This window comes from Halictus rubicundus, chromosome 10 (assembly GCF_050948215.1).
Source record: "Halictus rubicundus isolate RS-2024b chromosome 10, iyHalRubi1_principal, whole genome shotgun sequence".
NCBI classification, from domain to species: domain Eukaryota; kingdom Metazoa; phylum Arthropoda; class Insecta; order Hymenoptera; family Halictidae; genus Halictus; species Halictus rubicundus.
The window spans coordinates 9,939,049-9,954,669 of record NC_135158.1 but is presented as its reverse complement, the minus strand read 5'-3'; the positions used below and the strand labels follow the sequence as shown (position 1 = coordinate 9,954,669).

At 38.0% G+C, this 15,621-nt stretch overlaps 1 protein-coding gene across 3 annotated transcripts in view; it reads right to left on the bottom strand.

Moving 5' to 3' along the window:
- Positions 1–15,621, bottom strand: part of Tusp (WD40 superfamily protein Tusp) — a 69,810-nt gene that overhangs the window by 10,330 nt on the left and 43,859 nt on the right. For all 3 annotated transcript variants that reach the window (XM_076794955.1, XM_076794956.1, XM_076794957.1), the window contains exons 3-6: positions 4,838–5,020; positions 3,110–3,217; positions 1,127–1,292; positions 26–294 (exon numbers count right to left, since the gene is read on the bottom strand). In XM_076794955.1, the coding sequence (XP_076651070.1) occupies positions 26–294; positions 1,127–1,292; positions 3,110–3,217; positions 4,838–5,020 (726 nt within the window). The remainder of the gene's footprint in view (positions 1–25; positions 295–1,126; positions 1,293–3,109; positions 3,218–4,837; positions 5,021–15,621) is intronic.

Below are 15,621 nucleotides of genomic sequence, written 5' to 3'. Positions count from 1 at the left end.
GGCGTGCTCGCGGAAAGATACGTACTTGCGTGTACGGTATCGCGGTGGTGTACACAAGAGCGCCGGTGTCCGAGTAAAACTTCAAAAGATTCGTGTACTCGTGCGGTGCGCCCTGGGTGCTGTCCGAATCCTTCGTCCCGGCGATCGCCAATAATTTTCGCGAGTTGCTCCATTCTGCGTGCAACGGCGCCCTCAAATTCGTCCGTATCGTGATCGGGGACACGTCGTCGAAAGACCGCAGCATCACGATGTTCCCGTCGGCGAGACAAACGGCAAGAACGTAATTCCGCTCGTCTGCAAAAACGTATTTCTTGCTCCTTAATTGAGCAATCTCCCGCGGAATCGCGACAATGAGGCGCGACAGACGCCCGGAATGAATATTCCGGTAAACGAACGTTACAAAGTTACGGAACAACTACGGGGAATCTTCGTGCCTCGTCTCTCTCATTCTCTCTTTCTCTCTCGATTTAATTCTCCCCCCCCCCGGCTCTATTAAAGTTGCATGATTAATGCTGTTTCCTCGCTAATCTGTTTCAAGTAATCTGCATAATGCGTGGATACCTACGAGTCACCTATTAATAAATGTTATCGATGTTCGTTTAAATGCCGCCGCGAGGCCAGGGGAAAACGCGACTTAATTTTTCATTTGTTTAATAAAATATGACGAAATGCTTTAATCATTCGTTCGGAAGGTACGCGACGAAGCGTGCAGTGCGCTGTGACCTGATGGTACGAATCATAATACGATCAACCGTCGCGCGATCCCTAGAAAATTATTATATAAATTATACTCTCTCAGAGATCTCATTTATTTTACGCTCTAATTTGACCGATCGTGTTTCATAGATATTTTACGCGGACACATCACGTTACGATCACAGAACAATTAAAATTCTACTGTATCTGGAATAAATTACGCGTACTGTTTTGTTCTCGATTAGAGTGGTTTCGAACATTCATCTGGTGCGCGTGCATTTGATTCGCGTGGCTCTTCATTAAGAACACCTTTGAATTATTGGAAACTTGAAGGATTATTGTGGAGGCAATTAGAATTTTTCTTAATATTTTGTTAGACTCTCGGATGAAAACCTTTAGGATGTATTTATTTTCTGAGGAAGTGTACTACCTCTGTGACCTCTGTCGCTCGTTAAATCGTCGTCCCCTTCCTCCATGATGAACTTCTCCGCGCTCCAAGCCATCGAAGTGACACCAGCTGCTAATTGCACTTCCGACACCATTGCACCGTGAACGTCCATTACTATTAATTGTCCCGCTGTCGTCCCAAAATATACCTGCGATCGCAATATTGTATGAATAAAGTAAATTGTATCGAATAATTCTGCTCGATGGGGCATAACAAAAGCACGGACCAATCAGAGCGAGGCAGCAAGATCCACTGAGCGGAAGCGTTGTTGTTGCGTCGCGGTGGTACAGTGATCAAGAGAAAGAGCAGAAATGGATTTATAATAATTAGAACTCGATTTTTCAGCCGTAAATGCACTTGCTGCTTCGAGGTGTGTGTCATTGGGCCATTCGGGGACGAACTGCACAGCTGACTTCAGGTATACGACAATGTCGAATACCAAGGGACTTTTTACCTGGTGGTGGACAGTAGGTGTACAACAACCTAAGGGACGAGCGGTCAAGTCAACAATCCTGAGTTTCACTTTCACTTTCGCTTTCAAGTTACCCATCGACTCTGTGTACTAATTCGCAGTAAAACCTAAACACGTGGTGCCATAAATTCTAGTCTCACAACGGTCCCCCCCGTGCCCTTCTTTTCTGTCCCGTTGTTTTCGTCATGCGTTATGCCCTTCCTAAACTTTTCAGAAAAACCTTGCGTGAGGTCAGTGTTGTTCGAATCGCGGTAGAGAGAACATCTCTGACGACTTGTCAATCCGAAGCTAGTGCGTGTGTGTTTTAATAATCATATTTAAACTAATCACTAGACTGCGGATTATTGTGCAAAATAAAAGTTGACTGCTGTTGTTGCAATGGACAGGAGCCAGACAGATGTTGACAGATTCTTGCTTTAATCGTTTTAACAAGTTGAAAAAATAATATTTAGGTGTTTTTAAATTATTCTAATTTCTCCACTGTTTTAAAGTGCACCTATTCATTTTTGTTATGAATGCATAAAATTCGCAGTCTAGCGATCACATTCATTCATATCGCAATTGTTGTTAGTACAGAACAGTGATCGCGAGTGTGGAAAAATTTTACGGGATCTGTGTGTGAAATAAACGTACGATTAACTTATCGATAAAAAAGTGAAAGTCGGGATTTTTGACCTGACCTTACGTCCCTGAGGTTTCTACAGTGCCGTATACCTGAAGCCAGCTGTGCAATTCGTCTCCGAATGGCCCAATGGTAAGTTCTAATTATTATAAATCAATTTCTGCTCTTTCCCTTGTTCGCTGTATCACCACGACGCAACGCCAACACTCCCGCTCAGTAGATCATGCTGCCGAGCCGGACTCTCCCCGCCATCATGCGTCCTGGCCACGCTCTGATTGGTCCGTGTTTTTCATTAATAACTCCATAACAAAGCCAATGTTTGTCGCTTCATTTCAATTTCGCGGAATTGATTGAATGTTGGAACACCCTGTATATAGAGTAAACACTGTAAGTATGATAAAAATTTAGAGATCCGTCGGACCTGCGATACAAATTCGTAAATAGATTCACGCCACAAATCTAAAATTAGTTTTATAGTTGTAAGAATGTTTATATCACCGTTTGTATTACTCATATGTTTACCTGTTATTGATTTATACTGTTATATATAATTTTATTGATTTATGCGTGGCGTTAGCATTTTGTTAAATTGATGTTACCATGAGTTTTAGTTAAATAAACAGTTTCCTCTGAGTGAGCAAAGGACTGACGCATCAAGCCTCCTTACATAGTCAGTCTCGGTGTACGTGGTTCTCGTATCCTCTTAATTAAAAAGGCTTCTATGGCACTTTCATGAGCGGAAGCTTGGCACGCAACGTACTCAATATTCCATTCAAGACGGACATGTTCGAATTAAAACTTGTCCGAAATCGTACGGGCGTAGTATGTAGTAGATGACGGTGAGGTTGTAGTATGTTTCTGTGTGATATACCTGTTGATCATCCGGTGTCCAAATACCACAAGTAATAGTAGCTTTGTCGTTCAACATCGATGACCAGTACCTTTGACCCGCGACACTGCCTACGAGCACGAAGCCGTCCTGCGAACAGGAAAATTCGATTTCTTTTAATCCATTCAGATGAAAACAATTCTAGTTGTTGAAAGCTTTACGTTGGGAGGAATCGATCAGGTCTAACACGGTGGTGCATTATCCTAATTATGTACAGTTGTACATGTGTAATTACGACTGCGGATTTTATGCATTTATGACAAAAATTGGTAGGCGTATTTTAACCCTTAGCACTCGAATGGTGACTGTAAGGCACCACTAAAAATTGTTGTATCATTATTCAAAATATGTTTTGCGTTATTAAATTTGTTTGTATTTAATAAATTACTGAATATTTCAGTAATGTACGAGTAAATTGCACCATTTTCGTATGTATAACATGAAAACAAATATATAGAAAGGAAATATTGTAGGTCGGAAGAAATGTTAAAATAGCTTCGAGTGCAAAGGGTTAAAATGGTAAAAACATTAGAAAAATTTTTAAATGCTGTTACATTATTTTCAACCTATAAGAAAGAAAGAAAATAAATCTCTGTTTCACTCCAACCTGTTGCAATTCAGGTAGAAATTTTTTATTTTGCATAAAGATCCGCAGTCCAGTAATTACGCAGAAAATTCCATTAAATGCAACGTATCCTCTAATGAAATGCGAGAAAGATTTTCATCATAAGAGTGACGTACCTCGAATATCGTGCTACGTGTTCTAATTTTAAATAACAATCTGGACAAAATTACAAATTCGTCACACCACCGTGATAATTGATAGCGAACGTATTAGCCCACTATGTCGCGAAATTTCAATTTTCATCAGAAACTTCTGGTTATCGATGGAAAAATAAATGTAAATTTCATTTTCTGTTCTGCGACGAATAGAATTGTTCTAGCGAGTTTCATTCGAAATTTCCGACGGATTAAACTGACAATTGGAGTTTTATTATCGGGGCTAGCGCAGAGACACTCCATTAATGCTCGATTCATACATGGGGAATTGACGTTCAACGTCATTGAGGCCAACTTCGCGTCCACGCCTGATTCAAAAGTTGGAACCAACTTTGGCTCCGTATATCCGACTGCGCGACCAACATTTCGTCTTGTACCTCTTTTTATCCATCGACACGTAAAAATGTTGGGGACGGGACGCGACATCGGACGGCCAAGGTCCATGCTCGGGATCGGATCTTACCGACCCTTAGTACATACTCTGTTCGAGTTCCCTAGGTGAAACTATGAATAATGTATATACGCGGAATTTAATCCTGAAATATTATCGCAGTGGTGTTAGGCAGTTCCAACGGGAATTCCTATAAGCACTGTCCGAAGCTACTCCGGCCATGTTTCAGAATTAAATTCCGCGCGTGTACAAACAGCCTCATACGTATAATCCGCAACATAATTGATTTATCCAAATTTACTCGGTTTTGTTCCCTCTAATTCTCTCGGCAATTCTTGCCAATGCAAAATGCTCTGAAGCGTTCTTAATAAAGTAATTTTGCTTTTTATTTTTAATTTTATTTTCATTTTTATTTTTATTTTTATTTTTAGTCGAAATTCGACAGCTATTTTTGTGAATACAAATTGCGTTGCATTAATACGTGTCGCTGCACATGACTGCTATTAAACATGTTGGAGAGTCCAATGAAAGCCGTTTACCCTGTAACATATGAGAGCCATGCGACCGTCGTGTGACCAAGAGAAATGCGTGACTGGAGTGCTTCTGTCGTTGATCAGTTCTATACTCCATCGTCCCTCGTACTTGATCCACACAAAAATGACACCGGAACTGTCGCACGAAGCCAACTTCTGGTAAGGCTCGTTCCATTTCACAAGTATCACCTGGAAAACAAAATAAATCTTCTCTTAATACGATTGCAGAAACTCCTGAAATACAGTTCGAATAATAAGCTTAAATGTTGTACCGTCCATATCAAAATGCACTTTGCTAGTCCATTTTAATAATCCTATATAAGCGGTGTATGAAAATCTTTTTTGCTAAATTCAAATATTATTTTTAAATGGAAAAGAAGTTTTCATCGTGCTGCACTAACAAATGGAAACACTCTGCCAGGACTCCTGGCCCAGGAATGATATTAACCGGTTAAGTGTGTTCGACGTGTATACTCGTCGTGAAAAATATAAAATTATCATTGACTATAAAAACTCGAAATTTCAATAAAATACAATAAGAATAAATTGCCTAAACATTTAGCTGGGCCAATACCCGTTACTCTACAATGGAGAGTCCTAGACAAAAGAAAAAAAAACACCGAAACCGAAATATCACATCGAACTCAATTGAAATTCTTAATATTATTTTCTTTCTACATGTGTCTTTCTTGTTTATGTATTTTCAATAAGCCCAATAACAATAACCTTTTCAGAAATAAATTGTTAAGTTTTTATCAAATAAAAACGTATTTCATCCTCGTTTTTCATAAAATTTATAATAGGACCATTTTGCCTTGCGTTCGACGCGTATGCACGTCATTGCTTGATTTTAATTCCGCACACTGTGGGGGGTTTTTAAAATTAAATTCCACGCTTAACTGGTTAAAATATGTACACTTTATTGGTTTACAAGTTTTGTGATCATATATTATTCTTTCCATTTTTGAAAAATGTCGAAAATATTATTTTAAAATGGAAAAGAGTTTTTTATTTTAATGCTCCAATTGTGCCAGGAGTGATATCAAAATATATTTTGCTAGTTTGCAAATTTTAGCATTTGCACAGGATTTCAGGGAACCGTTAAAAAACAATTGTCTCTCGAATTTAGACATTTCAAAAACTGTTATGACACGTTATTCCGAAACAGAACAGATGCATTTCGCTAACTAGTTCATGCTCCCTGAAAGTCAAAGAAGTTTTTAAGACCAAGACGGGCCGTAGTTTCTAACAAAGCGAAGGTTCAGGTGAAAGGCAACTATACTTTTTAGAGTAATCAGGGTTCAGTTGAAAGACAATCGCTTCTAACAAAACCAAGTCAAGGTGCATCGCTATAAATACGTGTTACACTTATTTTACACCTTCGCGGATTTTTCCCTTAACCGCCTATCAATTGTTAAGTTACGACTCGAAAAACTGTAAACGCGGAAGGGTGTCTAGAGTCTCGAGATTAAATTGCGTTATTTTTTCCCGCCCCGACAAACGTCCCTTGCGTTTCGCATGAAATTAACAATGGGTGCGTTATTCCCACGCAGAGTGTTCTAGGACTAACGTTTAATTCACATGAAATTCTAGGTCGGTTGGCTACACACAGTCTGAAAGCGTCAAGGTCTCGGACAACATGGTGCGTTATTCATAGCACAATTTGCCTTCAGCGACGAACTTCGAACACGGGAGCGTGTTATTGAGCTATAATCGGTGTTATTCGAATGAAATCTTCGCGCGTTGATTGCTAGACCAATATCCGAGACAATTGTACAAAATGTTTTCTTTCTTTTTATAAACGTCTTTCCACAGAGAAATTTACACATGGCAGTCAAAAGAAAGGGGTAGCTCGAAACATGCGTCATGACGCTTAATTATAAAGTATTTAATAAATCCGAACAAATTCGATTTAATTAAGTTTCTATTTACACCATCGTGCAACGTAACTCGTTACGAACATTGATTAATATGTACACTCTCAATCGGATCGTTATTTAAATTAAACGTTTCTCTGAAAGGGAGGTTGCATTTTACACGTGGCTTTCGCAACGTCAATAGACCGTGTGGGATGAGACTTAATTATATAGCTTTTAATAACTCTGCACAAACACATTCACCTTCATTTAAATTGCTATTGGCAAAACAGCCGTTGGCTGACAAATATAGCCAAATATTTTTCTTCCGTGAATCTTAATTATTGAAATACAGAAAGTTACCGTGGATTAAATAGCTTTGGAATGAGATCGTTTCGGGGAGTTCGAAGCGCTAAAGCTTTTCAAACAAGCGAGAATGTTTAAAGTTTTGATTTTTCTTTCTAAGAGAAAGTAGGGAGGAAACGGAAACTCTGGAGACAAAATCTTGCGCCGTAGATTAACTCCTGCAACGAATTACTTTACTTAGGTCAGTGCAGTAATAAGTCGATCGCCAAGATCCTACGAAGTAGATTCAGCATTCCTGTTATATTAGCCAGGCAGGGTAATGTACGTGAACAGCGCTCAACTATACTTGCAGCTTTTAAATCATGATCGTAAATAGATCTCCGACACCTAGTCGGGCGTCTTTAAAGAACTTTGCGCTACAATTATGTAACAGTCGAATCACGCTTACAGGGTCGCACTGGACCCAAACGTTTAAAATTAATTTATTGTAAAAATTGTCTCATATCTAAGCAGTGCATTGTTCGTAGCTGAGTGATAATTTTTAAACGATTCGCGACTATATTTTCAACATTATAATTCTGTAATGTAAGTAATAATCGCACGGTATTATTGTGATGCTAGTGATTACGTGTCGACGCTTCACTATCTCTCACTAAAATAATTTAGCTCAAAGGCTTATAGTTTCACGGATAAACGATACCTATCTTTTGATCTTGCCGGTCTCCGGGGAACAGGCACCTTTTGTTGCTTACACCGTAACCGCTCGCCTGAACATCTTTTCACCGAGGAAGTATATTACACTCTTATGATCAAAGACGATTCGAGAAGATTCGAACTCGCAGATGTTCCATTTTTTTTTTTTTTTTCGTTATAACAGTGTCCGCCTTCGTATTCAGTTTTTCTTTAAATATGGAAAAGAAGTCGCACATTCCTCTTATGCTCGCTTAACATCTTTATCGAGTCGAGATCAAAGGAAAAATTCATGATTCATTTTTCACACCTTGTTGGTGGTAGAGCTTTGAGAATACTTGATCGTTTTATCTTTTTATAGTGTCATCGTTTTATCTTGATCCACCCACGAATCCCGATTACGGGGATTCGAGGAGACAAGAAAATAAAAGACTAGCCGGTCTACTCTTTTTTTTTTACGACTATTGCCTGTCTGTTCCCCTAAGGCACATTTATTGACTTTGGCTACATAAAAGCTCAGACATTCGTTCTCATCCATTACACTAGAAGAATCGAGCTCGGACCAAATAACGAAAAGTTCCCAAACCACTTAAGAAATGTTTGGTTCTCGTATGCTTACGTAAAAAAGTATATATCTATAGGTCAAACAATAAGGTGACATTTTCTTCCTAGAATTAACCCTTTGCACTCGAAGCCATTTTAACTCTAAAACGAAACATTTCTTCCGACCTAGAATATTTCCCTTCTATATATACTTTTTCATGCTATACATACGAAAATGGTGCAATTTACTCGTAGAGTACTGAAATGTTTAGCAATTTTTTAAATACAAACAAATTTAATAATGTAAAAGATATTTTGAATAATCATACAGCAATTTTTAGTGGCGCCTTACAGTCGCCATTCGAGTGCTAAGGGTTAAGAAAAGAATAAATAGCTTTTTGAGTCTTTGAGTTTTCCGGAATTAAATCGTGGTTCACGTGGCCAGTAAGCATTAGTCGAAATTCCCCTAAATTAAATAGGAAGTATTCCTCGACGAGAAGTTAAATTAAAATCGATCCGAACCTTCTTCCGCTGCATCAGCCACCGATGACCCCGCCAGAATCGAAATATCGTCAGACGGAAGAAATTAACTTCTGTCGCATGCTGTGCACGATTTTTTATGTAGCATGACGGCGAATAGTTAGTCGTCCGAACGTTAATAGCGCTAATAATAAAACTCGAAAGCGCAGAACGGGCATGAAAGCATAAATTGAACGGTGGCTTTTCCTTTGTGCCGGAGCCCCTTGCAGGAGCGACGCGAACGATCGTTCGGCAAAACGACGCAGGCACAGGAGGACGAAATTATAAGTGAACATGCGAGCTGGTGCACGAACGACATTCGCGGATCGATCAACAGCAATACACTTTCATGACGGTACAATGACACGTTGCTAAAGATAGCTTAGGCACAGACCTGGATTTGTTGTTTGAGGTAAATATCTGTGCTTTGCTTTCTGGTGGATGACGTTGACGAGCACGCAAGAGCTAGCCGGCGAGCTAATTATAATGTTTTGTTCATAAACGCATTCCTTCTTTATCGCCTAACCGGCATCTGAATATTAACATCGAACTTTAGTACTAAGCTTTTAGCTAGAATTAGCTCATCCATTCGTTTGAAATTATCGAAATGGCTAAAATTACGCCAGTGAAACACCTTCTTCTAGAAGGTTTTCTTCAGGAAAGAATCGCTCATAGAATTCTAATTATTTAGGGTTGTAAAAACTATATTATATGCTTTAAGTAATAGTAAAAATATGTGCGCAAAATCAATAGAAAATAGTAATTTGTTTTCTTTAAAAAAAATCCCAAAGGGCTTAAAAGAATGCCTCAGAGAATCCCCACACATCAAAGTCCTCAGTACTAGAACATAATAAAAATACGAAATGACTTTTTCTTATTTATCACAAATGATTAAATAATATGTTTGCAACTTGTGGAGGTAGATGCACGTAGATACGCTAGCCTAACGTTGCCAATTCATCGTGAAAGAGTTTTGTACGATGCGCTTGAGCATGATATCGCACGAAATGTAATGTCGCGTAAACGTGGAAAAATATCCGCGCACTATAGTCGAATTACATTCAACTGGTTGTTCAAGGTCACTGGTTTTACCACATTTATGCCACAGTAGATCGCCCCACCTTTCGAGACACGAATAGCTTGTCCCCGAAGGTCTGCTCCAAGAGATGAAAGATAAAGCAATCTGTTAATCAAACAGAATATTGTGTATATAAACCTTGAATGGCATTGAGCCATCAATTAATTTTGACCCGACTCCGGTCACGTGCTGCAGGCAAATATTAACCGAGTAAGGAAAATCGATAAACGATAAGAAACCAGATACGATTGTTTACTCCGGAGATGCAATTAGATCTCGTTTATAAAGCAATTCGTCGATTATGATCGAGAGAGAGATTTTATGTTCAGTATTTGCGAACGTCTTCGTACTTTTGCAATAGGTACGTTTAAATTTGCTATACTAATATGACAACATTACGAGCAAACATCCGAACCCGTTTACACAGAGTGCAAATGTACTGTAAAGAACGTTTTTATGTCGAGATAATTTTTTCCCGAGATATTCAAAGTTGTATAATTTAAATAATTTAAATTTAAATTTATTTATCACTGGGCGATCAAATTGTTAGTGCCGTTTGCATAAACTGATGAGTTTACATGGAATATGACAGAAGTAAAAGCCTAGCTGTACTGAATATTTAATTTCTTTTTTCTTATAAAGTATTAATGTTCAAAAATTACAAACGTACATTTGGCAATACTGCGGACGATCATGTGATGGATAACAAATGTATTTTTCGCATTGCAGTTCTAATCATTTTAATACCCACTGTGAGTGCATATTTTTCCCTTGCATGTTGTGGCTGACATTAAAATCCATTCGGTGGCGATAATGACACAGTTTTGATGTGACCTTTGACTCGAAAAATTAAAATTGAATACGCAATTTATTTCCTACAAATTACATACAAAATGTATGCTTTATATATGCCCAACCGAAGGAGATATTTGTGTAGCTACCTTTGGATTAAAAAGAATATACAATTCTTTTGTTAATTAAGTAACTTTTGTCGTTTGAAACTGTTCAAAAAAAAGAGCACTAAAAACAGCATAAGTGCTCACAAATCAATACAGCACAGCCGTACACACAGAGACCTAGTTTATAACTTGGATTTGTGGTTTTGACAAAAAGTAGAAACAGTGAGTCGTCAACAGACATGTACTTACAATTCCCATTTAACTTTTTCACTCTCATTGTCAGTCGATGTTCGCATACTAATTCATTTCATTCTAGGTTATGTACACTGTCTGTCACAAGAACTTTTCATAGATTTTCACTTAAAACTTGGAACTTTTTTGAAACAGTTCTTGAAAATAAAAGTTTTAGAACAAAACTCATAAAATACAGAAACGAGAATTTTTCTTATTCCCAATCATTTTAACAAGTATTGAACATTATTCAATAAATAGTACTACGATAATATTAAATAATTATTACAGTTGAATGAACATTCACGAGTTTAATGCCTGTTCATATTTTTCCTATAAAACGTTTAAAAATAACTTGCTTCCATGGTAGTTTTATTATACAGATTCTAAATTATCTGGAGTAAGGGACCCAATTACTCTGGGGGTACCAATTACTGTGCCTACACTAGGTTTACGGAGCGTTAAAAGTGAGTATTTTACATTACTTTATAAAAATAAGAAGAATGTGTCTATCCAAGTTTTCAGCCATTTTTAAATAATATATACCTAAGGAAATAAGTTTGTTGAGTAAAATTCCACGTAGATGGATCTTCACAATCTCAATAATCGTAAATTAAAAATATTAGAACCCGTCATTTTGACGGGTCCCGTAAACCTAGCGTTGATTATACTTATTTGTAAAGAAAAATGAATATTAAAAATAGATATTCAATTTTCATAAAGTAACCGTAAAAATTGTATATGGACAGATACATTCTTGAACGAAAAATTCGAACACAATTTCTTTAAAAGCAAAAGACAACTGTTTATTTCGATCTTTGGTTGCAAGTCGTCAAGTAATCTACTTTCCGCAACAATACATTTCGCTTCATTTTTCAGAGAGCGCGCTATTCAGACGGTCTCAAAGGTGACCCAATCTAACGCAATGAGAAATGGCAGGTAGACCTGGTAAATTAATGGTGCTCCGCGTGCTTGACCAATCGATATTCGGTCACATGCTTCGAAGAATCGATAAATGGATGTCGGGGACTGGATGGACGGCACGGTTGCAATACAAGTCACGAACGCGTAAGAAAGAGGATCTCGCACGTGACAAGAAAATATTTCGATCGTCCCCGTGTACCCTACACCATGCCGATACCACGTGCTATATGGCGTTGCTTGCAACTACCGGCGTAAGTGTGCACACGAGTATGAACAAGCGTTCAGTGGGGATTATTGATGGTTTCGTGGAGCGCTTTTCACTCGACGGCGAAATGTTCCATCGACGTCCAATCGGGCTCTCCTCCCTCGCAGATTTATTCGCACCCGTTATTACCGGATAGTAAAACGCTATGTATTGGTTCCCGGAAGCACTCCGATATACCTCGGACCACTAGCAAAAACTTGGGCAACTATTACCCTCCTGAAATTATACTTTCTTCGTTTCGAAGCAAACCTCTTCGCGTTGCAAAAATAATTTCGGCATTTCTTGAGGAATAAAGCAGTGGACGAGGAAAATTTTTACGATAATATGTTTTCAAATGTCGCAATATGTGTCGCGAAACGTTAACATGTTTTTATTAGTACTTATGGTAGTATTACGTTGCACGAAATGTTTAACACTTTGACTGCCAAACTAGAAACCTCAAAAATTCCATAAAATCAAAGCGGTATTTAATGGAATAAAAATTGAAAAAAATTAAATGTATGATATTGAGTAATCCTCCAGCTTTTTTGCATTTTACAGATCCTAATTGAATTTGGTACAATGAATATATTAACGTAAAAATTCATTTTAAAACCAGGACAAATAATTCCGTTACCCACATATGGGTGACATGGCAGTCAACGTGTTAATTTCTTTTCTTTGGAGAAAAACATGGTTTGTAATTTTGTGGACACCTTGTAGAAGGTGTAATTAATTTTTCTCTTACATTTTCAATTTGTGAAATTCAATCGAATAATACCATCAAAGCTTAGCATATTCTGGGTGCCTTTGTCACTTTAAATATTCTTTACACTTATTCAGAATGTAATATTAAATTGTACTATCTTGTGCAAGAACCAACTTCACTCATTTTTTTTTTGCATTTTCAGCTTGACATAAATTGAAAAATTTTCCTTTTAATTATTTCCTACGAATATTTACGTAGACATAATATTAAATTGTGTCAACCGATGAAGAGTTCTTTGCAAGAGACAAACTTTTCTGCAAACTGCAAGAAAATATTCGCGCTCGGCCCACGAAGATATATAGGGGCCAGGCCTAATCGAAGTTAGAAGCGGAAATACGCGTGTCTCAGCATTATCACGCAGAGTCAGCAAACAGAAACAGTTTTTCATTGGCGTCGTCGAAGTTATCCCTGCTCCGGGAGCATAATAAAATCTGGTAAACGTAGGGAGATGAAAAGCCTGTTATAAATTATCCGAACATGACTGGCCGAGAAAGTCGAGGAACTATAGAGATAGAAGAAGAGTGTGGTGATCGATAAGAAGCTATGGTTGCCTCGAATTCTCTCGTGGCATCGTAACCGTGCAGAATGCGAGATTGTGGGGAACGTCTGGAGCAAACCAATACATACATATTCGAAGGTCTGGTATATATTCGTTCTTCGGGAAAACACCGGTTTCGTTCCGAACGAGATTTATCCGAACTTTTCCTCTCCAGACGCTATTATATTGTATGGAGAACTTGCGAGCAGACGTGGTGGAAAATTAAATAACTTGTTCCATGAAGAATGATTTTTCCCTTTGCTTGAAAGGGACAAGTGAAATTTGTTTAAAAAGGAAGGTTGCGCCTTGACAATACCTTATATAAAAATGGGTAGATGGAATTTGAATCAGTAGAGAACGTAACCCTTTGCACTCGAAGCCATTTTAACTCTAAAACGAAGCATTTCTTCCGACCTAGAATATTTCCCTTTTATATATATTTTTTCATACTATACATACGAAAATAGTGCAATTTACTCGTAGAGTAATGAAATGTTTAGTAATTTATTATATACAAACAAATTTAATGATGTAAAAAATATTTTGAATAACGATACAGCAATTTTTAGTGGCGCCTTACAGTCGCCATTCGAGTGCTAAGGGTTAAAAGAATTTAACAGTGTGAATAGGGTAATGGTCCCAATTACTGTGGGGGTACCAATTGTGCCTATATAAAATCAATTAATATACATGTTATATATCTCTTTTTTAAATATCCATTAAGCTTTAAAAATAAGTATAATTAATATAGGCACAGTGCTTGGTGTCCCCACAGTAATTGGGTCCCTAACCCTATATCATTTTTAAAAAGTTAAATTTTTATATGGCTCTTGCTTTTTGTAATCGATGCAGGAAATTTTGCATGAAGATCGGCAGACTAGTCATTACAATTTTCATTTGAATTTCAGATAGACTGAACAAGATTTTTGGAACGTAGCGAACTACATCGAAAGGAAATGTTTGGGGGTAACAATACGTTCAGTATGAAAGCATCTGTCCGTGAATGACGAGCGATGGCCAGATCGAGGATCATTATTTTGCTATTTATCGGATTTTTCGATCTGGGGCGTGGGTACAATTATCGGCTTTCAGTTTCCGGTATTGCGTGTTGTCGTGTATTCCGCTCGCTCAGCATTGTGTTGAAAACCGTCACCGAGAGGCCATCTTCCTCAACGGTGAATATATTTTCTCGCTGAACAGGTGGACGTGAAAAATACTCGGTGCAGAAGTTCTGGATGCCCTTTTGTTCATACGTTTCCACTCATTCTTCTCTCTTCTTTCTTCCGCTCTTTTCTTCTCGCGTCTCCCGTTTCGTTCGCAGCGAGGTGTGCGCACATGTTGTTCGCCGGGCACACAATACCGAAGAGATTATTCACCATAAAGTTGTATTTTCAGTTACGCTGGGTCAGAATACCGCGAGAATAAAAAAAAAAAAATTTTTTAATGAAAACGCGGCCGAGGATCTTTTCTCGAGAGGTGTGGCGCGACTGCACTGTGAATTGAAAAAAAAAAAGAAAAAAATAAAGAGGCAAAGGAAGCAGGGAAATATCTTTTGAAAAATGTTTTTGAATCGCGCGAAGGGCGCGCCGCCGTTCTACAATGTTCTCCACCTAAGAGGTTCTGGTATTTCGTTCGCGTCTGTTGTTTGGAAGTAATTATCCCGATGCTTGGGAAGTTCAGGCTCTGCACTTCCCGGTTGTCTGTAAACTACCCTAAAGATTCAATATTGATTTTGCCTCCTCGAGAAGTCGAACACGTAGCTTAGAATCGCCGTAAAATTAAACGGAAAGCGCTATTCGACATTTGTAGAATCCTATTGCCTTAGATCCAAGTTGTCCGAGTACTTTGTTGATTAAATTGGTACCTGATTCGTAATTTTTAAAATATGCATTTCTATATCTGATCGATTTTGACCTAGAGCTACAAAAACTTGAATTCCCTACTAGCCAGTTAAAATGGATTATTTGCAATAATGAAAACCAGTATTGTTCTCGAAAAAGTAAGTTCAAAAATCAGCCTAAAAAGATGCGCGAGAACTCGAATGAATCCATAGTTGCCGTGGAATCGTCAAAAGGATGAGATTCAATTTTCTCCGGTGTAATTACATGAAACGACTGCACGCGTAACATCGTAATTCATCGAATGTCTCGTGCAATATTCACGTAATGCAAATATCCAGGTTTCATTTTCACG